At 43.7% G+C, this 22,673-nt stretch overlaps 1 protein-coding gene across 2 annotated transcripts in view; it reads left to right on the top strand.

The window, feature by feature from the left end:
• Positions 1 to 22,673, top strand: part of TNFRSF11B (TNF receptor superfamily member 11b) — a 70,144-nt gene that overhangs the window by 40,056 nt on the left and 7,415 nt on the right. The window contains exon 4 of one of the 2 annotated variants that reach the window (XM_075352911.1): positions 3,458 to 3,673. The exons of the other annotated variant lie outside the window; for it this stretch is intronic. Within the exon in view, the coding sequence (XP_075209026.1) occupies positions 3,458 to 3,673 (216 nt within the window). The remainder of the gene's footprint in view (positions 1 to 3,457; positions 3,674 to 22,673) is intronic. 2 annotated transcript variants of the gene reach the window in all.

Raw genomic sequence — 22,673 nt, 5'->3', positions numbered from 1 at the left:
TACCTGCAGAGAACACTCTCGTCTCCGCAGCATAAATTGACATGCTGAGGCTCAGGAAGCTGCACCACAGGTCGGTTTATGCTGCGGAGAAAAGAAGCACAGTGGGCATGGGATTTGTAAAAATCCTTCCACTGTGCTTCTCCTGCACAATGCAGCGTTATGGACGCTAGGAAAACACTCTGCGCCCAAAATGCTGCAAACCCTGATCGTGGGCGCACAGCCTAAAATGCGTCAATGGATGAATGGATAGATGTCAAACATATATATAACGTCCCACCCCCTGCATATTCTAAGATGGCGCCCTTTAGTGCCTTTCATGTGGCACTAAAGGGTGCCTAGCCTTGTATTTAGCCAAAAAAAAAAATAATTAAAATAAATGACGTGGGGTCCCCCCTATTTTTGATAGCCAGTTAGGGTAAAGCAGACAGCTGTAGCCTGCAAACCACAGCTGACAGCTTCATCTTGTCTGGTGATCAATTTGGAGGGCTCCCCAGGCTGGTTTTTTTTTTTATTTATAAATAAATAATTAAAAAAAAAAAACCCATGGGGTCCCCCCAAATTAGATCACCAGCCAAGGTGAAGCTGATGTGTCGCCCGGGGATCAGGGGGTACTCAGATCCGGGCCACGGGGTCACTTCTGTGGGTATCACGGTGGCGTGACCCGGTCTGTGATCCCAGGCTCCACAGTAAAAGGGGATTTAGTAAGGGAGATTGTCCGTGACGCCACCCACGGTTGTGGTGAGATTGGAACACCACCGCTGCTCTGGACGGGGATCCCGGGAATGATGGTATGGAGCAGCTAGATGTTAGTTCTCCCCTCCGTGGGTAGGGGGTTGGTTGTCCCGGGGCCCGGTGAGGTAGGTGGATGGGTAGCAGGCGGGTTACGGGGCCTGGTGAGGTGCAGGGTCGCGGGGGCAGCGCGGTGCCGCACGGCACGGTGGTACTCACTCAGCCAGTAATGATGATGACACAGTTCTCAGTAAAACACACGGCTGGATGGACGGGTCCCACAGACGGCTGCGGTTGTTGTTTCTCCCCTGACCCAGTTTGGTGGTGTAAGTCCTTTCTTTCACCTCTGTGCACACTCCTCCTGCGTTCCGGTTTCCAGCTGGCTCCCCGGTTCAGTACCGGTGGGCCACCGCCCAGCCCCGGCTACCTACGGTTCCACCAACTGTCTTCCCGGCTCCCTGCAGACGGCCACTACCGTCTGCCTGACTTTCTGTACGAGGGCCCTAGGCTCCAACCTAGGCCCCTGGCTATGTCTGCCTCTCTGCAGACCTCCTCTCTCTTCCTCTGCCTGAACTTGTCTGGGCTTGTTTCCTGCCTCAGGCCAGCCAAACTCCTGGGTGGGCGTCTCCATCTCCTGACTCCGCCCACCTGGTGTGTCTGTCTGAGCCCGAGGAAGAAAGCAGGTCATTTTGGGGATGTCTGCTGTGAACTGCTGGGGGTGGGGGTGTGGGGGTGTTGTTATCTGTGGCCCCTGGCTTGTCCAGGGCGCCACACTGACAGCTGTTGTCTGGTATTCTCAGGATGGGAAGAACCATGGTTATTAGACTCTTCCCAGCCTAAAAATAGCAGGCCGCAGCCACCCCAGAAGTGGCGCATCAATTAGATGCGACAATCCTGGCGCTTCGCCCCAACTCATCAGTTGCCCTGGTGCGGTGGCAAACGGGGTAATAAATGGGGTTGATACCAGATGTGTAATGTCACCTGGCATCAAGCCCAGCAATTAGTGATGTCACGGCGTCTATCAGATACCCGACATAACTAATTGACAGTAAACAATAGCAAAAAAAATTGACAACAAAAAAAAAATTATTTGAAAAAACACTCCCCAAAATATTCCCTGTTTCCCCAATTTATTGTAAAGAAAAGAAAAAAAAACGGGTCCGCAGAATCCACGTTGGACGTCCCACGTCGACTCTGAACCTTCTAGAATATGAAGGACACGTTCAGGGAACGTATCCCCCATTTTCTAGTAGTGCAGACCCTCCATTTTGAGGAGAGTGGGTGCAAAGAATGTGCACCCACTCTCCCCGGGTCACAGCTGCAGTGTGCCGACACTGCCGAGCAGCAGCAGCCAGCGTCTCACAAAGCAGGAAGCTGACAGCCGCACTCTGCACACGTGACCGCACTGACCGGCGTCTGCTGTGAAGGAGGAGGGGGCGCGGGGGATCAGCGCTGCGACAGGACAGGTACGGGGGAATACCGGGGGTGACTTGGCAGGGCCTGGGGAGCAGTTTTCTGTTGCGTTCTGCATGCCGATAAAGCATGCGGACCGCAACAAAAATGCAGCTCACTGCGGTGTAGCTGCGTTCTGACCCACATCATTGATTTCAATGGGTGGAGAACGCAGCTACAACGCACAAAAGAAGTGACATGCTGCTTTTTTATCCGCACCGATGTTTGGCATCCAAAACGCTGCGTTTAGAAATGCAGCATGTGCACTGATTTTTCGGCTTTCTCATAGACTTTGCTGGGGAAGCAGGACGCATGCAATTTGCCACTGAAACGCTGCGGCTCTAAACGCAGTGTTTCCGCGGGAAAAAACGCAACGTGTGCACATAGCCTTATAGTAGTTATATTGTTGTACATAGGGGGCAGTATTATAGTAGTTATATTCTTGTACATATGAGCAGTATTATAGTAGTTATATTCTTGTACATAGGGGCAGTATTATAGTAGTTATATTCTTGTACATAGGGGCAGTATTATAGTAGTTATATTCTTGTACATAGGAGCAGTATTATAATAGTTATATTGTTGTACATAGGGAGCAGTATTATAGTAATTATATTCTTGTACATACGGGGCAGTATTATAGTAGTTATATTCTTGTACATAGGACCAGTATTATAGTAGTTATATTCTTGTACATAGGAGCAGTATTATAGTAATTATATTCTTGTACATAGGACCAGTATTATAGTAGTTATATTCTTGTACATAGGGGGCAGTATTATAGTAGGTATATTCTTGTACATAGGGAGCAGTATTATAGTAATTATATTCTTGTACATACGGGGCAGTATTATAGTAATTATATTCTTGTACATACGGGGCTGTATTATAGTAGTTATATTCTTGTACATAGGGGGCAGTATTATAATAGTTATATTGTTGTACATAGGGAGCAGTATTATAGTAATTATATTTTTGTACATACGGGGCAGTATTATAGTAGTTATATTCATGTACAATGTATATAGGGCAGTATTATAGTAGCTATATTTTCCACCTATTACAATAGATATTATCTTGCTGATAAGGTTGTTAGTACTGTATTGTAGTTGTACTCATGTGCATAGGGCAGTATTATAATACTTATATTCTGCATCAGAGGCAGACGTTGGGTAGTTGGTGAGGTGTAATCTAGCAGATGGGAGGCAATATTAAAGTAGAAATTCCTGCTTATTTATTATTTGGAATAATATTTTTCTTGCATTGCTCTCTGTAGATGTTACACTTTGTGAAGAGGCCTTATTTCGGTTTCCAGCGCCCCCAGAGAATTGGATAATGACTCTCATTCAGAGATTTTCTAGCACAGCTATGATATCACAGCAAATAAATAAAATACAGGAAACTCATAACCCAAAGGAACAACCTTTCTACTTGTATAAATTATACAAGAGTCACAGCAAAGCAGACGACTCCTTCATCCCCCTCATCAAAGGTAATACGATTAATGATTAAAAAACAACAATATTTTAATAACACCAAATATTGAACAGACTCCTAACATAAAAATCACATAAATATAAGTATATGATTACCAGGTCCATAACTATTCCTTTGTCTCCCTTTTTTTATGCTGTAAATCAGACATGATGGGCTCTTAAGATCTATAGATATAATTTCATGGACATATCTACTATATTTTCCATTTTTAGTTTTTTTCCTCCACTTATTCCAAGAGCCATGACTTTTTTATTTTTATGTCAATATAGCCATATGAGGGCTTGTTTGTTGGTTCTCCGATCCACCCGTACCTGTTAGCTGCACATGTCTATTGATCAGATCAGGAAACATAGGGAGGAATTATGGAGGCTTGCCGCGCAATCCTGCATTAAAGTGACAGATATGGCTAAGGACGTATATATACGTCCTTGGTCGTGAAGTGGTTAAAGGAGTTAGCAACAGGAATCTCACTAGTCAGTAAAATTAGCTCTCCAAATCGCAGTCTACTGGGTTATAAACTCTCATGCCAATAAGAAGTTAACTCTTCAACGCAGTTGTCATGCTGTACTATGGGAGACACTGAAGCAAACAGGGAGTGTTGCTTCAGAGAGTAGTTAGCAGATTAACCACTAGGGGGGTGATAGGGTAGTAAACAAGCCTGCACTAATCTAACGCTGCCCCTAAGGAAAGCACTGCAGCTCACCTAAATGAACAGTAAGCTGGAAAGCTCGCTAGAGGATAGTACAGTAGTCAGCAAGCCGAATCTGCAACAGGAGGTCTCGTCAATGGAACAGGAGAAGGCGAAGCGTAGTCAGGTGATAGCCAAAGGGTCAGGAACCGGGAAGTCACGAAAACAGGCGCGGGGAAGACGGGGACACGGACAGGAACGAAGTCACAGGTCAGAGGTTGGGAAAAAGGCAAAGGACAGAAGAACAGAGGAGGACTAGAGCGCGGAGGGGAACAGAGGTAGAGACAAGGACAAGACGGGAGCCACAGGTCAGATCAGGTCCAGCAGGAGACAGAGGTCAGATCGGGTCAGGCAGAGGATGGAGGTCAGATTAGGTCAGGGAGGAAACGGAGGTCAGGACGGGACAGGACAGAACACAGGTCACTAACGGGAACGTAACGAAGCTGAGCCGGAAATATCACTGGCGAAGCACAGGAGGTGCAGTGCCAGGATATAGTGGCCAGTAGATCAGAGCGAGGTAGCAAGGCTTAACCCCTCACGACCTGGAACCCTGTGAAGGAATACTAGCAATGACTCAGCAACAGCAAAAAAAAGATCCGATCACAGTCCATAATAAATCACAGGCCGTCTGACCACTAACTAAACAGCATGAAGTGTTCATTGCCATTGCTAATTGAGCCACTGAACCTCAAAAACACAACAGTTTGCCCACACTTGTTATCACCGTGCACGCAGAGGTCCTGACCCTGCCCTTTCCCTCACTGGGAGTTCTTCATAAGTAATTCCTAGCTCACATTTATACACTACTCTTCGGTAACAATTAGCTTAGATGTTTTCATCCAAATTCCCTAAAAAGTAAATTCAGACAGAACCCTCAATTGTTCCAATCCATAACAGTGGGTAGACACACTCATTTTTGAGTCCATCTTGGCCTCTAATCTGGCAGGGTCCCTTTAGTTGTAGCAAACATAAAAATGTAGCATTTGTGATTTTAGACAGGAACGAAGGCAAAAATGATTCCTTCTGGCGGGGCGATGTAGCCGACCAGAGAGGGTGCATGGGAAGAGAGCTCCTATAATCCTGATCTTATCCTGGCCATTTACACCCGGTTACCTGACCCATTTACTCACTGACCTGCTGCTGTGACAGGAGACACCATCTGGAGGCTGGTGATTCCCACTGGAGCTATTCCCTGACTCTTACATGGCGTTGCTGGATCTCCTGAGGCTGGAGAGTGTGGAGCAGCAGCCATCTTCCCTACACCCTGCATTTTCACAGGGAGCAGCAGAGCATGACTCCGGAGAGCAGTGAGGAGTAACAGATTTATGGCCAGAGGTGAAGACCCGGGAGTGGTGAGCACAGGGAGTTAATCCCTTAGCTGTGTAAGGCTAAGTTCACATTTTCGTTGTTCTAAATCCGTCAGGTCCGTCAGCAACGGATCAGTCATTTTTTAGTTGTCAACTGATGCAACGGATGTGTTTTTCACAGGATTCCTTTCACAGGAATCTTGTGAAAAAACTGATCCGTTGCGTCCGTTGTATCCGCTGTGCGTCCGTTTTTTGACGGATCGGTCATGATCCGTTTGTGTTTGGGACAGCCCAGTGGGTGTGCCAAACCTGCTGGGCATGCTCAGTAGAGCATGATGGAATCCAGTGCTGGATTCCATCGTAAGACGGATTACGACGGAATCCAGCATCATAGACATACATTACAAGCGTGACGGACTGCGGCGGATTCCTGCACGGCGCGTTAATTTTGGCGGCCAGAAAAACGTTACATTCTGCGTTGCTCCCCGCCCAGCGGTCAGTCAAAAAACGACGGACCGCAACGCAGCGGACACAACACAGGGTCATCAGTCGCAATCCGCCACTAATGCAAGTCTATGGGACACAACGGAATCCGCTAAACGGATTCCGTTGTTTACCATAGCAACGGATTAAGACTGATACATTTTAGCGGAAATGTGAACTTAGCCTAAGTGTCAGTCAGTGAGCAGCAGCCCATTAAGGGGCCGGCGCCTGTGTAGGAGACTTTAACCCATAGAGTGCTGGAGGGTCTGGAGTTTGTGTCTTGAAACACAGGCCCTGCAGATTCTCCCTGACACATGAAAACAAATAAGTGGCACATATTGAAGTCCCCACTCTGCGCAGGCCTGCATCATCCTGATAAATACACCCTGAGTGCTGTGCTGCCCTGGGACTCCCTTCATTCTTATTATCCACCATATAAGTGGCTGTTTTCTGGCTCTCTGGACGTGGTGAGAAAGTGGAGACAGACATATTACTAAATATACATTATAAAGGCACAGATTCAGACGCACGGGTGCACGATAAGAGAGGGGTGCAGAATCAGCAAATCCCCAGTGTATCAATATGAGTCCCCCTAAACAAAGTGGAGCTATTGACAAACTTAAGGAGTTCGCAAGGAGTGGTCAGGCAGATGCCCCTAAAGCCAAGAGAAATGCCACCCCAAAAGGTCAGGCACTATTGGATGACGGGTCAGAGGATAAAGATGATTTAACCCTGAGGCAGGTGTATGAACAGCTTCTACAAGCAATTTCTACAAGCAACAGCTCCCTCACAGGGAAGATTGAGGAGGTACATTCAGAGATGGGCCTACTGCGTCAGGACATGCAATACCTGAGGGCCCGAACAGTGGAAGTCGAGACGCAAGTGTCTGAACTGGAGGATCAAACTGTAACACTCAAAACAAAAATGACCACAATGGCCAAATCGGCAAATACATGGTGCCAGAAAGCAGACAATCTGGAGAACCGCATGCGTCGAAACAATATACGAATCATAGGACTGCCAGAGCGCTCAGAAGGTCAGCATCTGGAACAATTCCTGGAGGAGTGGCTGAAATCTAATCTCGGAGATGAGTTCTCCTCGACATTTGCGGTGGAGAGGGCACACAGAGTTCCAACGAGGCCTCTTATTCCAGGCGCGCCACCACGTCCCTTTTTAGCAAGGATGCTCAACTGCAGAGATAGAGACACAGCACTCCGTCTGGCCCGACAGAAGAGCTCACTCAAGTTCAATAATGCTGCGCTCTCGATCTTTCCGGACTTTTCGGTGGACCTCCAGAAACAGAGGGCCCACTTCATAGAGGTGAAGAAGAAATTAAGGGAGCGGAACATCATCTACACTATGCTGTACCCTACCCGGCTCCGTATAGTGCATCAAGGGTCATCTCTGTTTTTTACTACACCTGCTGAGGCTGAGGACTGGCTACAGGTACACCCGAAACCTAAGGGGCAGAAGCAATGAGATTACTTTCCTAGGTGACATTTTCTGTACCCCCTGGCGACCCTCTTCTTCCATGGTTGCTTGAAGCCCCCTTTGGAGACAGATGGGACTTCCCCGTGCCTCGAGTGAAGGAGGAATTGGCCAGGAATTGGTTCTTGTGAAATGGGATCCCTATCTTGTGCACCCTTATACCACCTATACTAGGACACTGTATTCACTGGTGGTATCCCCATTGATATTTGAAATGTTTTACAGGACTTATCGGAAAAGTCCTGAAGTTCGATATTGGTTCTTTATGTTTACAGCTGCAATTGCATTAACTTTATTTATTTGCAGGGACAGGCTTATTACTGTTGGAGGGTTAACCACACTTAATTGCAGGGCAGAAAGCGTCTTATACCTGGGATCCTGGTTCTATAAAAAGATCTATGTGATATGGGGTCAGAGCTGATATTTGACCTGGAATGTCAGAGGCCTTAAATCGCCCAAAAAACGTATTAAGGTATTCTCCCAAATTAAGCAAGTCAAGGCCCAACTGGTGGTACTGGTAGAGACTCACCTAACACGGGACACAGCCAGACTAGTAAACAAACCGTGGGTACAATGGTCGGCACATGCGTTCCACACCAGCTACTCCAGGGGTGTCTCTCTATTGGTCCATAGACATATCCGTTGGGAAGTGAAGGTAGTGAGGCGTGACCCGGAGGGGCGATTTGTGTTTATATATGCGTCTATAAACTCTAGAGATTATGTGCTGTTATGTATTTACAACCCCCCGCCAGCTCGCATCTCCATTCTTAAACAAGCACTGAGCTTTGCCCTCAATTATCCAGATGCGTATGTGTTATGTATGGGGGATTTTAATCTTGTGATGAATGAGGAGCAGGACAGGTTTCGGATGGATGGACGGGGACAACATTCGGCCACACACTTGACTGATTTGAAGCAATGCGCGGAGGGAGGTGGGTGGATTGACCTTTGGCGACTCCGGCATCCTAATACCCGAGAATATACATGTCATTCTTCTACTAGATGCACGCTGTCCCGACTGGATTATATTTTTGGGTCGAGCAATATCGCAACCTGGGTGGATGACGTGGTACACGGGGTCAGGGGCATATCAGATCACAGCCCAGTGATTCTTACTATGAAGACTAACCAAGGTGTTGGTAAACCCTTTTGGAAGTTAAACCCCTTTTGGCTGAAACTAATAGATCAAAGTGATAGAACTCTGACCCAAATAGAGGATTTCCTGGAAGCCCACCCTAAACCCTGGAATATTAACTTGGTATGGGACACTCTTAAAGCCTACCTTAGAGGGTGCTTGTCTTCAACCATAACATATCTTAAAAGAGTGACTAAAACTGAGGATGATATAGTAGAGGGGAGACTTAGGGACTCAGAGGCAATATATATATCGGCCCCAACCGATGGAAATAGAGCGGCCTGGATGCAATCATATAGGTTATATATGCAGCACTCTGAGACCAAGTCCAAACGCAAATTGTTCTTTACCCGACAATCATATTTTGAGCTTGGAAATCAATCCAGTAAATTATTGGCATATATGTTTAGGCAACACAACACTTCAAATACAATATTGGGTATACGGAGGATGGATGGCTCAATAGCTACATCCCCTGAAGATATTTTAAAGTGCTTTTGTGAATACTATAAAACCCTATACACATCTAGAAATCCTCATGGAGTTCGAAGTTGCGTGACATATTTGTCGGATTTGGAGTTTCCCACTTTGAGTGGATCACAACGGGAGTCTCTGGAGGCGGACATCACACTGGAGGAAGTGGTTACTGCCATCTCGGCTATGGCTAGGGGGAAATCTCCGGGTCCAGATGGCCTTCCCATAGAATTCTATAGTAAATATTGTGATGTATTGGCCCCGATTCTTTTAGAGGTTTTCTCACATTTTTCAGCCGGCGACTCTCTACCTGCCTCCTTGTACGAAGCACATATAGTCGTGTTGAGGAAGGAGGGTAAAGACCCACTAGACCGCGGTTCATACCGTCCTATATCCCTAGTTAATGTGGATTACAAGATCTTTACCAAAATACTGGAGTCCAGGCTTAATTCAGTCATATTGAGTATAGTTCACTCAGATCAAACCGGATTTATGCCTGGGAAAAACACCTCTATAAATATAAGACGGGTACAGTCCATAGTGCAATATAGCACACTGGTCCAGGAGAACGAGTCGGCCTTGGCCTCGCTGGACGCGGCCAAGGCATTTGACTCAGTAGAATGGCCATTTTTATTTGCCTGCCTCCAGAGATTCACCTTTGGGCCTAAATTCAGTAATTGGATTCATATGTTGTATAGGTCCCCGACAGCCAGGATACTAGTCAATGGTGCTATGTCTACACCCTTCTCATTGAATCGGGGCACAAGACAGGGATGCCCTCTGTCTCCAGCATTGTTTGCACTAGTTATTGAAGCTTTGGCAATTAGAATCCGCTCTCATCCACAGATCACTGGAATCACTATAGCCGACCGCACAGATCAAATAGGATTGTATGCGGATGACATAGTTGTCTTCTTATATATAAGAATAAGGCTGCACATCAAACTTAGATAATGGTATAATGCCTCAAGCATATGGAAAAATATTGGAATATACAATGAAAAATGCTACTTGCTAATTTGAACATGTGAATAATGAATTGCATACCTGCTATGAATATTAGGAAAAAGGAGATATTTAGCAATCGCATTGATCAATGTAACTGAGCCCCAAGGCCTCGTCAAGGCATATCTCTATATTGGGGTCCCTAGCTCTGTGACCCTAACTGTGTGTCATCTCATTGCAATTAAAAACTGCTATGGGTGGAGAGGGGTAACTAAGGACTTTCTTATATAGGAGATGGAAAAAACATGGCCGAAAGGGGCGGAGCTGTGTTCACATTCAGAAAAAAAACCACATATAACTGAATAGGATAACTGAAGTGAGCACTAATATATATATATGAGTGCAAGCCAAAAATACATACTATATATAAGAATAAGGCTGCACATCAAACTTAGATAATGGTATAATGCCTCAAGCATATGGAAAAATATTGGAATATACAATGAAAAATGCTACTTGCTAATTTGAACATGTGAATAATGAATTGCATACCTGCTATGAATATTAGGAAAAAGGAGATATTTAGCAATCGCATTGATCAATGTAACTGAGCCCCAAGGCCTCGTCAAGGCATATCTCTATATTGGGGTCCCTAGCTCTGTGACCCTAACTGTGTGTCATCTCATTGCAATTAAAAACTGCTATGGGTGGAGAGGGGTAACTAAGGACTTTCTTATATAGGAGATGGAAAAAACATGGCCGAAAGGGGCGGAGCTGTGTTCACATTCAGAAAAAAACCCACATATAACTGAATAGGATAACTGAAGTGAGCACTAATATATATATATGAGTGCAAGCCAAAAATACATACTATATATAAGAATAAGGCTGCACATCAAACTTAGATAATGGTATAATGCCTCAAGCATATGGAAAAATATTGGAATATACAATGAAAAATGCTACTTGCTAATTTGAACATGTGAATAATGAATTGCATACCTGCTATGAATATTAGGAAAAAGGAGATATTTAGCAATCGCATTGATCAATGTAACTGAGCCCCAAGGCCTCGTCAAGGCATATCTCTATATTGGGGTCCCTAGCTCTGTGACCCTAACTGTGTGTCATCTCATTGCAATTAAAAACTGCTATGGGTGGAGAGGGGTAACTAAGGACTTTCTTATATAGGAGATGGAAAAAACATGGCCGAAAGGGGCGGAGCTGTGTTCACATTCAGAAAAAAAACCACATATAACTGAATAGGATAACTGAAGTGAGCACTAATATATATATATGAGTGCAAGCCAAAAATACATACTATATATAAGAATAAGGCTGCACATCAAACTTAGATAATGGTATAATGCCTCAAGCATATGGAAAAATATTGGAATATACAATGAAAAATGCTACTTGCTAATTTGAACATGTGAATAATGAATTGCATACCTGCTATGAATATTAGGAAAAAGGAGATATTTAGCAATCGCATTGATCAATGTAACTGAGCCCCAAGGCCTCGTCAAGGCATATCTCTATATTGGGGTCCCTAGCTCTGTGACCCTAACTGTGTGTCATCTCATTGCAATTAAAAACTGCTATGGGTGGAGAGGGGTAACTAAGGACTTTCTTATATAGGAGATGGAAAAAACATGGCCGAAAGGGGCGGAGCTGTGTTCACATTCAGAAAAAAAACCACATATAACTGAATAGGATAACTGAAGTGAGCACTAATATATATATATGAGTGCAAGCCAAAAATACATACTATATATAAGAATAAGGCTGCACATCAAACTTAGATAATGGTATAATGCCTCAAGCATATGGAAAAATATTGGAATATACAATGAAAAATGCTACTTGCTAATTTGAACATGTGAATAATGAATTGCATACCTGCTATGAATATTAGGAAAAAGGAGATATTTAGCAATCGCATTGATCAATGTAACTGAGCCCCAAGGCCTCGTCAAGGCATATCTCTATATTGGGGTCCCTAGCTCTGTGACCCTAACTGTGTGTCATCTCATTGCAATTAAAAACTGCTATGGGTGGAGAGGGGTAACTAAGGACTTTCTTATATAGGAGATGGAAAAAACATGGCCGAAAGGGGCGGAGCTGTGTTCACATTCAGAAAAAAAACCACATATAACTGAATAGGATAACTGAAGTGAGCACTAATATATATATATGAGTGCAAGCCAAAAATACATACTATATATAAGAATAAGGCTGCACATCAAACTTAGATAATGGTATAATGCCTCAAGCATATGGAAAAATATTGGAATATACAATGAAAAATGCTACTTGCTAATTTGAACATGTGAATAATGAATTGCATACCTGCTATGAATATTAGGAAAAAGGAGATATTTAGCAATCGCATTGATCAATGTAACTGAGCCCCAAGGCCTCGTCAAGGCATATCTCTATATTGGGGTCCCTAGCTCTGTGACCCTAACTGTGTGTCATCTCATTGCAATTAAAAACTGCTATGGGTGGAGAGGGGTAACTAAGGACTTTCTTATATAGGAGATGGAAAAAACATGGCCGAAAGGGGCGGAGCTGTGTTCACATTCAGAAAAAAAACCACATATAACTGAATAGGATAACTGAAGTGAGCACTAATATATATATATGAGTGCAAGCCAAAAATACATACTATATATAAGAATAAGGCTGCACATCAAACTTAGATAATGGTATAATGCCTCAAGCATATGGAAAAATATTGGAATATACAATGAAAAATGCTACTTGCTAATTTGAACATGTGAATAATGAATTGCATACCTGCTATGAATATTAGGAAAAAGGAGATATTTAGCAATCGCATTGATCAATGTAACTGAGCCCCAAGGCCTCGTCAAGGCATATCTCTATATTGGGGTCCCTAGCTCTGTGACCCTAACTGTGTGTCATCTCATTGCAATTAAAAACTGCTATGGGTGGAGAGGGGTAACTAAGGACTTTCTTATATAGGAGATGGAAAAAACATGGCCGAAAGGGGCGGAGCTGTGTTCACATTCAGAAAAAACCCCACATATAACTGAATAGGATAACTGAAGTGAGCACTAATATATATATATATGAGTGCAAGCCAAAAATACATACTATATATAAGAATAAGGCTGCACATCAAACTTAGATAATGGTATAATGCCTCAAGCATATGGAAAAATATTGGAATATACAATGAAAAATGCTACTTGCTAATTTGAACATGTGAATAATGAATTGCATACCTGCTATGAATATTAGGAAAAAGGAGATATTTAGCAATCGCATTGATCAATGTAACTGAGCCCCAAGGCCTCGTCAAGGCATATCTCTATATTGGGGTCCCTAGCTCTGTGACCCTAACTGTGTGTCATCTCATTGCAATTAAAAACTGCTATGGGTGGAGAGGGGTAACTAAGGACTTTCTTATATAGGAGATGGAAAAAACATGGCCGAAAGGGGCGGAGCTGTGTTCACATTCAGAAAAAAAACCACATATAACTGAATAGGATAACTGAAGTGAGCACTAATATATATATATGAGTGCAAGCCAAAAATACATACTATATATAAGAATAAGGCTGCACATCAAACTTAGATAATGGTATAATGCCTCAAGCATATGGAAAAATATTGGAATATACAATGAAAAATGCTACTTGCTAATTTGAACATGTGAATAATGAATTGCATACCTGCTATGAATATTAGGAAAAAGGAGATATTTAGCAATCGCATTGATCAATGTAACTGAGCCCCAAGGCCTCGTCAAGGCATATCTCTATATTGGGGTCCCTAGCTCTGTGACCCTAACTGTGTGTCATCTCATTGCAATTAAAAACTGCTATGGGTGGAGAGGGGTAACTAAGGACTTTCTTATATAGGAGATGGAAAAAACATGGCCGAAAGGGGCGGAGCTGTGTTCACATTCAGAAAAAACCCCACATATAACTGAATAGGATAACTGAAGTGAGCACTAATATATATATATGAGTGCAAGCCAAAAATACATACTATATATAAGAATAAGGCTGCACATCAAACTTAGATAATGGTATAATGCCTCAAGCATATGGAAAAATATTGGAATATACAATGAAAAATGCTACTTGCTAATTTGAACATGTGAATAATGAATTGCATACCTGCTATGAATATTAGGAAAAAGGAGATATTTAGCAATCGCATTGACCAATGTAACTGAGCCCCAAGGCCTCGTCAAGGCATATCTCTATATTGGGGTCCCTAGCTCTGTGACCCTAACTGTGTGTCATCTCATTGCAATTAAAAACTGCTATGGGTGGAGAGGGGTAACTAAGGACTTTCTTATATAGGAGATGGAAAAAACATGGCCGAAAGGGGCGGAGCTGTGTTCACATTCAGAAAAAAAACCACATATAACTGAATAGGATAACTGAAGTGAGCACTAATATATATATATGAGTGCAAGCCAAAAATACATACTATATATAAGAATAAGGCTGCACATCAAACTTAGATAATGGTATAATGCCTCAAGCATATGGAAAAATATTGGAATATACAATGAAAAATGCTACTTGCTAATTTGAACATGTGAATAATGAATTGCATACCTGCTATGAATATTAGGAAAAAGGAGATATTTAGCAATCGCATTGATCAATGTAACTGAGCCCCAAGGCCTCGTCAAGGCATATCTCTATATTGGGGTCCCTAGCTCTGTGACCCTAACTGTGTGTCATCTCATTGCAATTAAAAACTGCTATGGGTGGAGAGGGGTAACTAAGGACTTTCTTATATAGGAGATGGAAAAAACATGGCCGAAAGGGGCGGAGCTGTGTTCACCCATAGCAGTTTTTAATTGCAATGAGATGACACACAGTTAGGGTCACAGAGCTAGGGACCCCAATATAGAGATATGCCTTGACGAGGCCTTGGGGCTCAGTTACATTGATCAATGCGATTGCTAAATATCTCCTTTTTCCTAATATTCATAGCAGGTATGCAATTCATTATTCACATGTTCAAATTAGCAAGTAGCATTTTTCATTGTATATTCCAATATTTTTCCATATGCTTGAGGCATTATACCATTATCTAAGTTTGATGTACAGCCTTATTCTTATATATAGTATGTATTTTTGGCTTGCACTCATATATATATATTAGTGCTCACTTCAGTTATCCTATTCAGTTATATGTGGTTTTTTTTCTGAATGTGAACACAGCTCCGCCCCTTTCGGCCATGTTTTTTCCATCTCCTATATAAGAAAGTCCTTAGTTACCCCTCTCCACCCATAGCAGTTTTTAATTGCAATGAGATGACACACAGTTAGGGTCACAGAGCTAGGGACCCCAATATAGAGATATGCCTTGACGAGGCCTTGGGGCTCAGTTACATTGATCAATGCGATTGCTAAATATCTCCTTTTTCCTAATATTCATAGCAGGTATGCAATTCATTATTCACATGTTCAAATTAGCAAGTAGCATTTTTCATTGTATATTCCAATATTTTTCCATATGCTTGAGGCATTATACCATTATCTAAGTTTGATGTGCACCCTTATTCTTATATATAGTATGTATTTTTGGCTTGCACTCATATATATATATTAGTGCTCACTTCAGTTATCCTATTCAGTTATATGTGGGTTTTTTTCTGAATGTGAACACAGCTCCGCCCCTTTCGGCCATGTTTTTTCCATCTCCTATATAAGAAAGTCCTTAGTTACCCCTCTCCACCCATAGCAGTTTTTAATTGCAATGAGATGACACACAGTTAGGGTCACAGAGCTAGGGACCCCAATATAGAGATATGCCTTGACGAGGCCTTGGGGCTCAGTTACATTGATCAATGCGATTGCTAAATATCTCCTTTTTCCTAATATTCATAGCAGGTATGCAATTCATTATTCACATGTTCAAATTAGCAAGTAGCATTTTTCATTGTATATTCCAATATTTTTCCATATGCTTGAGGCATTATACCATTATCTAAGTTTGATGTGCAGCCTTATTCTTATATATAGTATGCATTTTTGGCTTGCACTCATATATATATATTAGTGCTCACTTCAGTTATCCTATTCAGTTATATGTGGTTTTTTTTCTGAATGTGAACACAGCTCCGCCCCTTTCGGCCATGTTTTTTCCATCTCCTATATAAGAAAGTCCTTAGTTACCCCTCTCCACCCATAGCAGTTTTTAATTGCAATGAGATGACACACAGTTAGGGTCACAGAGCTAGGGACCCCAATATAGAGATATGCCTTGACGAGGCCTTTGGGCTCAGTTACATTGATCAATGCGATTGCTAAATATCTCCTTTTTCCTAATATTCATAGCAGGTATGCAATTCATTATTCACATGTTCAAATTAGCAAGTAGCATTTTTCATTGTATATTCCAATATTTTTCCATATGCTTGAGGCATTATACCATTATCTAAGTTTGATGTGCAGCCTTATTCTTATATATAGTATGTATTTTTGGCTTGCACTCATATATATATATTAGTGCTCACTTCAGTTATCCTATTCAGTTATATGTGGTTTTTTTTCTGAATGTGAACACAGCTCCGCCCCTTTCGGCCATGTTTTTTCCATCTCCTATATAAGAAAGTCCTTAGTTACCCCTCTCCACCCATAGCAGTTTTTAATTGCAATGAGATGACACACAGTTAGGGTCACAGAGCTAGGGACCCCAATATAGAGATATGCCTTGACGAGGCCTTGGGGCTCAGTTACATTGATCAATGCGATTGCTAAATATCTCCTTTTTCCTAATATTCATAGCAGGTATGCAATTCATTATTCACATGTTCAAATTAGCAAGTAGCATTTTTCATTGTATATTCCAATATTTTTCCATATGCTTGAGGCATTATACCATTATCTAAGTTTGATGTGCAGCCTTATTCTTATATATAGTATGTATTTTTGGCTTGCACTCATATATATATATTAGTGCTCACTTCAGTTATCCTATTCAGTTCTATGTAGTTTTTTTCTGAATGTGAACACAGCTCCGCCCCTTTCGGCCATGTTTTTTCCATCTCCTATATAAGAAAGTCCTTAGTTACCCCTCTCCACCCATAGCAGTTTTTAATTGCAATGAGATGACACACAGTTAGGGTCACAGAGCTAGGGACCCCAATATAGAGATATGCCTTGACGAGGCCTTGGGGCTCAGTTACATTGATCAATGCGATTGCTAAATATCTCCTTTTTCCTAATATTCATAGCAGGTATGCAATTCATTATTCACATGTTCAAATTAGCAAGTAGCATTTTTCATTGTATATTCCAATATTTTTCCATATGCTTGAGGCATTATACCATTATCTAAGTTTGATGTGCAGCCTTATTCTTATATATAGTATGTATTTTTGGCTTGCACTCATATATATATATTAGTGCTCACTTCAGTTATCCTATTCAGTTATATGTGGGTTTTTTTCTGAATGTGAACACAGCTCCGCCCCTTTCGGCCATGTTTTTTCCATCTCCTATATAAGAAAGTCCTTAGTTACCCCTCTCCACCCATAGCAGTTTTTAATTGCAATGAGATGACACACAGTTAGGGTCACAGAGCTAGGGACCCCAATATAGAGGTATGCCTTGACGAGGCCTTGGGGCTCAGTTACATTGATCAATGCGATTGCTAAATATCTCCTTTTTCCTAATATTCATAGCAGGTATGCAATTCATTATTCACATGTTCAAATTAGCAAGTAGCATTTTTCATTGTATATTCCAATATTTTTCCATATGCTTGAGGCATTATACCATTATCTAAGTTTGATGTGCAGCCTTATTCTTATATATAGTATGTATTTTTGGCTTGCACTCATATATATATATTAGTGCTCACTTCAGTTATCCTATTCAGTTATAGTTGTCTTCTTAGATCGAGTGCAAGAGACTCTACCGGTGGTTATAGACACTACAGACTACAGATAAATTTGGGGAGTTTTCGGGACTACGCATCAACTGGGATAAGTCGGCTTTGATGCCATTAATACATGGGTCTGGAATGTCAATGGAGGGTAGGTCACCTTTGCAAGTGGTAACTAGCTTTAAATACCTGGGAATACACATACAGAAAGACCATACACTAGACCTGTAGACGAGTATAACACCACTTCTGGAGCACGTTAAACTTAAATATAACTTGTGTAGCAAGCTACCCCTGTCAGTGGTTGGCAGAATAAATTTAATCAAAATGATATTACTTCCAAAGCTTAGTTATACACTACAACATAGTGCAGTATCAGTACCCAAATCCTTCTTCTCAATGTTGAACTCGCTTACTACCTCTTTCATATGGGGGAAATCCAGACCCAAACTTTGGTTATCCATTTTACAGAGATCCAAAAGACTGGGAGGGATGGCTTTACCGGAGTTCTTCCTCTACTACCTCGCGGGACAGCTTAGGGCACTAGAGACTTAGATGCCTGGATGTCAGCTGCCAAACTCTGAGAGTCACTTGGCACACGCGGCTGGGACTGATTGTTTAGTGGGTTTTCTGGAATCAAATGGACTGAGAACACCATGGCAATTACCCCTCCTGAAATTGGCAAGATTAGTCTGGCGACAAGCCAAAAGGGTGGTACACTTCGAAGGGGTGGTGGCGGAATTCCCAATATGGGGGAATAGCCACTTCCATACTCTGAGAGATCACCCCTCGGCGCAATTCTGGGCCACTCACAGCGTCAGTGCGTTAGGTGATCTTTTTGTCCCGGGAACCACAACCTTCAAGTCCTTTGAACAAGTCCAGATTGAATATAATGTTCCAAGATCACAGTTTTTTAGATACCTGGAGATTCGCACAGCGATCCAATCCCAGAAACAGAAAATTGGAGTGAGGAAATTGATATCATCACTTCCTATGATAGGTATTCTAAAATCACAAGGACCTCGAGGCCTAATCTCAGCTATATATACTTACCTGTTGTCGATGGGGGTGGAGTCGGACCCCTTGCCAGCCCAGGATAGATGGAAATCTCTAATTCCCTCTCTACAGGGAGAGGAATGGGAAGAGATATTGGAATCTACGACTGCGGTATCCCCTTCGGTTAATAATAAGTTGATTCAATGCTACATTGTCCACCAGGCATACCTTACTCCAACTCGATTATTTAGTATGGGCCGTTCTCGTACATTGGAGTGCCCGAGGTGTCATCTCTCAGGGGCACATTTCATACATATGATCTGGAGCTGTCCTATTATATCCTCGTACTGACGGGGAGTGACATCTCTGCTGACATCGATTGTGTCAATTCCTGTTTTGTGTGACCCTTTGATATGCCTGTTTGGGGTGGTGGAGGAAGAGTCCTGGGATCATTACTAGTGCTGAGCGGACCCGGACTGTAAACATCCGGATCCGCGCGGTTTCAGCGCTATCCCCGGGCCGGACCCGGGCGCGGGATTCCGGCTGCACGATCTGGAATCGGCAATTAATAAAAATGTTAAAAAGCAATAAATAAATGAGCGTTTCATACTTACCAGACTCTGTCATGGCAGCACACTTGCTTCCGGGTCGCGCTTTCACTTCCTGTGCTGTGCACACAGTCACACAGCTTTCCGTGCTTTCCCCGCCCACTAGCCGTCCTCTCAGCTGTGATTGGTTCCTGGCTGACGCGCCCCCAGCCTGTGACAGCTCTGCCGTGCAGTCATCGCAGCTCAGTAATAGGCTGCTAGGCTGCACTCAGAGCGGGCAGACGAGCTCTATGGCTGCTCGCTCTGAGATGTAGCAGAGCCGGATGTGTCTCCACGGGACTTTTGTGGATTACGTCGGAGCTGCAGGGTTTCTTTGGGGCTTAATAAAGTGGTGAAGGAGGAGTGTTTTGTATTTTATTCCAATAAAGGATTTTTCTCTGTGTCTGTGTTCATTTACTGTCACTTACAGGTTTGTGTGATGCAGGTATCTGATAGACGCCTGTGATATCACACAAACCTAGGGTTTAGTAGCAGCTATGTGCCGCTATTAACCCCTGCTATTACCCCGACTGGCACCGCATCACGCCAGTGGGAAGAGCTGGTATCGCACACCGGTATGTCGCATCTAACAGATGCGACCATACTGGACGGCTGCGGGCTGAGGATATACCAGCCCCCAGCCGGCGTTATCACGGCTGGATGTGAAGATTAGGGAAGACCGCACGTCGTTTTGTTTTTTTTATTATTTATTTAAAAAAAGCAAGCGTTTTTTTTCTACGCCGCAGTCACACTTGTGAGCAACTCCCGCGAGTCTGACATCGCAGAACAGCTGCACACTTCTGACAGGAGCGTGCATGTGTTTCTAGATATATGCACGCTCATGTTCAGACAGCAGCACCTCCTGGAAAAAAACTGCAGCAAAAATCGCGGAAAAAGAACCGTGGCAAAAACCGCGGCATAAAAATTGCATCAAAACACCGCGATTTTTTGCCAGGAAGTGTAGATTGGATGCAGGAATATGGTGTAAAAATCACAGCATCAAATTTGCATCCCTTGGCCCCCAAAAATAAAAACTAAATAAAAAAAATTTGCCACAGGTGGAAATTTGGTGCTGAAAGCTGGTGCAGACGATTTCAGCACCAAATGTGCACCTCCTGGCAAAAAAAAATGCGGCAAAAATCACGGAAAAAGAACCGCGGCAAAAACCGCAGCATAAAAATTGCATCAAAACACCGCGATTTTTTGCCAGGAGGTGTAGATTGGATGCAGGAATATGGTATAAAAACTTCAGCACAAAATCTGCATCTCTTAGCCAAAAAAACTGCGCTTTATCTGCTAGGAGATGCAGGTCTTTGAACTCAGTGACCTCCACCTGAGGTCAGGTTACCTGCGATCACAGATGAAGGACCGTGGGAACCTCCAGCTGTGACCGCAAATGACCTGAGTGACATCACCGCTCAATGCTCAGCTCACTCATTCTCTGGAGCTCACAGAGAGCGGTCGGTCGTGCCGCTCTCTGTGATATTCAGATGTAGCAGAGCTGAAGCGGCGTGGGACTTCTCCTGTGGATTACGTCGGAGCTGCAGGGTATTTGGGGGTTAATAAAGAGGTTAAGGAGGAGTGTTTTGTACTTTATTCCAAATAAAGGATTGTTCCCTGTGTCTGTGCTTATTTACTGTCACTTACAGGTTTGTGTGATGCAGGTATCTGACAGACGCCTGTGCCATCACACAAACCTAGGGTATAGCCGCAGCCGTGCGCCACTGCTAATCCTGCCATTACCCCGACTGGCACCACATCACGGCAGCGGGAAGAGCCGGTATCGCAAACCGGTATGTAGCATCTAACAGATGCGACATACCGGACGGCTGCGGGCTGAGGATGTACCAGCCCCCGGCCGGCGTTATCATGGCTGGATGTGAAGATTAGGGGGGACTGCACGTCATTTTTTTTTTTTACTTTCACCGGAGTTACACGTTCGAGGGGCTCACGCGAGTCTGCCATGGCAGCACCCGGCAGCCTCGCACGTATGACTCCGGGCACTGTATACACAGCACAGATACAGCGCGACGGCTGGGGCTGCAGCCGAGCACTATAACTGTGCTGCCGAGTGTTTACTACTGTGAACTGACCGACAGACTGTACTGCTTTCCCCGCCCACCGGCCATCCTGTGATTGGTTACAGTTAGCTGACACGCTGCCACTCAGGATGGGGGCGTGTCTAGCTGCAACCAACGCGAGCCAGTGGGCGGGGAAACCATGAATATTGAATTGTCGGCTCCGGAAGGTAACAGCGTGACCTGGAAGGAGTGTGCCGCCATGACAGCTCCTCGGTGAGTATGCCGCGCTCGCTCATAGCCCCCTAAACCATCCACAAACGTTTTTAGCCTCCGGATTCCGGTCCCCTTTGACTTATATGGGCACCGGATTCCGGAGCGGATCGGATTCTTTTTTAAATCTGTTAGTGATCCGCCGGCCCCGGATTATTGGCCGTTCGATCAGCTCTAATCATTACATGACAATATTCCTCAGAGAGGCATTGTTTCTGGCTAGGAAATTAATAGCTCTGAGGTGGATGGGAGATTCGAATCCAACTGTGCGGTCCTGGGTTAAACTAGTCAATGCAACCATAGTGTTAGGGCCAGGTGGACGGGCAGACCCAGGAGGTGGATCCACTGGGCCGAACTCCTTGATGAAGGTAAGGGGTCCGGTAGCTGGAGCACTACGGGTAGCAGGACAGACCGTGCACAAGAGTAGAATGGAGAAGTCCCTGGGACCACGGAGTCACTGATGATAGTCCGGGTGACGGAGCTCAGGTTCGGAAGCCGAGATGTTGTCAGGCGGAGTCCGGAACCGATGGAGCGAGAGGACGGGTCACCACAGGGATCAGAGATGGAATGGACTGTCAGGATGGCAGATAGTCAGCGTTCGGGGTTCGAGATTCGGCAGGACCGGATGGCGAGGCAGGATCGGCTCTAGAAGAGAGAGAGGTGAGTATATCACAGGAACACAAGGAGACCTGACTCCTAGCTTGGGAAACA

This window comes from Anomaloglossus baeobatrachus, chromosome 6 (genome assembly GCF_048569485.1).
Source record: "Anomaloglossus baeobatrachus isolate aAnoBae1 chromosome 6, aAnoBae1.hap1, whole genome shotgun sequence".
In the NCBI taxonomy this organism is placed as follows: domain Eukaryota; kingdom Metazoa; phylum Chordata; class Amphibia; order Anura; family Aromobatidae; genus Anomaloglossus; species Anomaloglossus baeobatrachus.
This window is presented reverse-complemented; position numbering and strand designations above follow the sequence as displayed.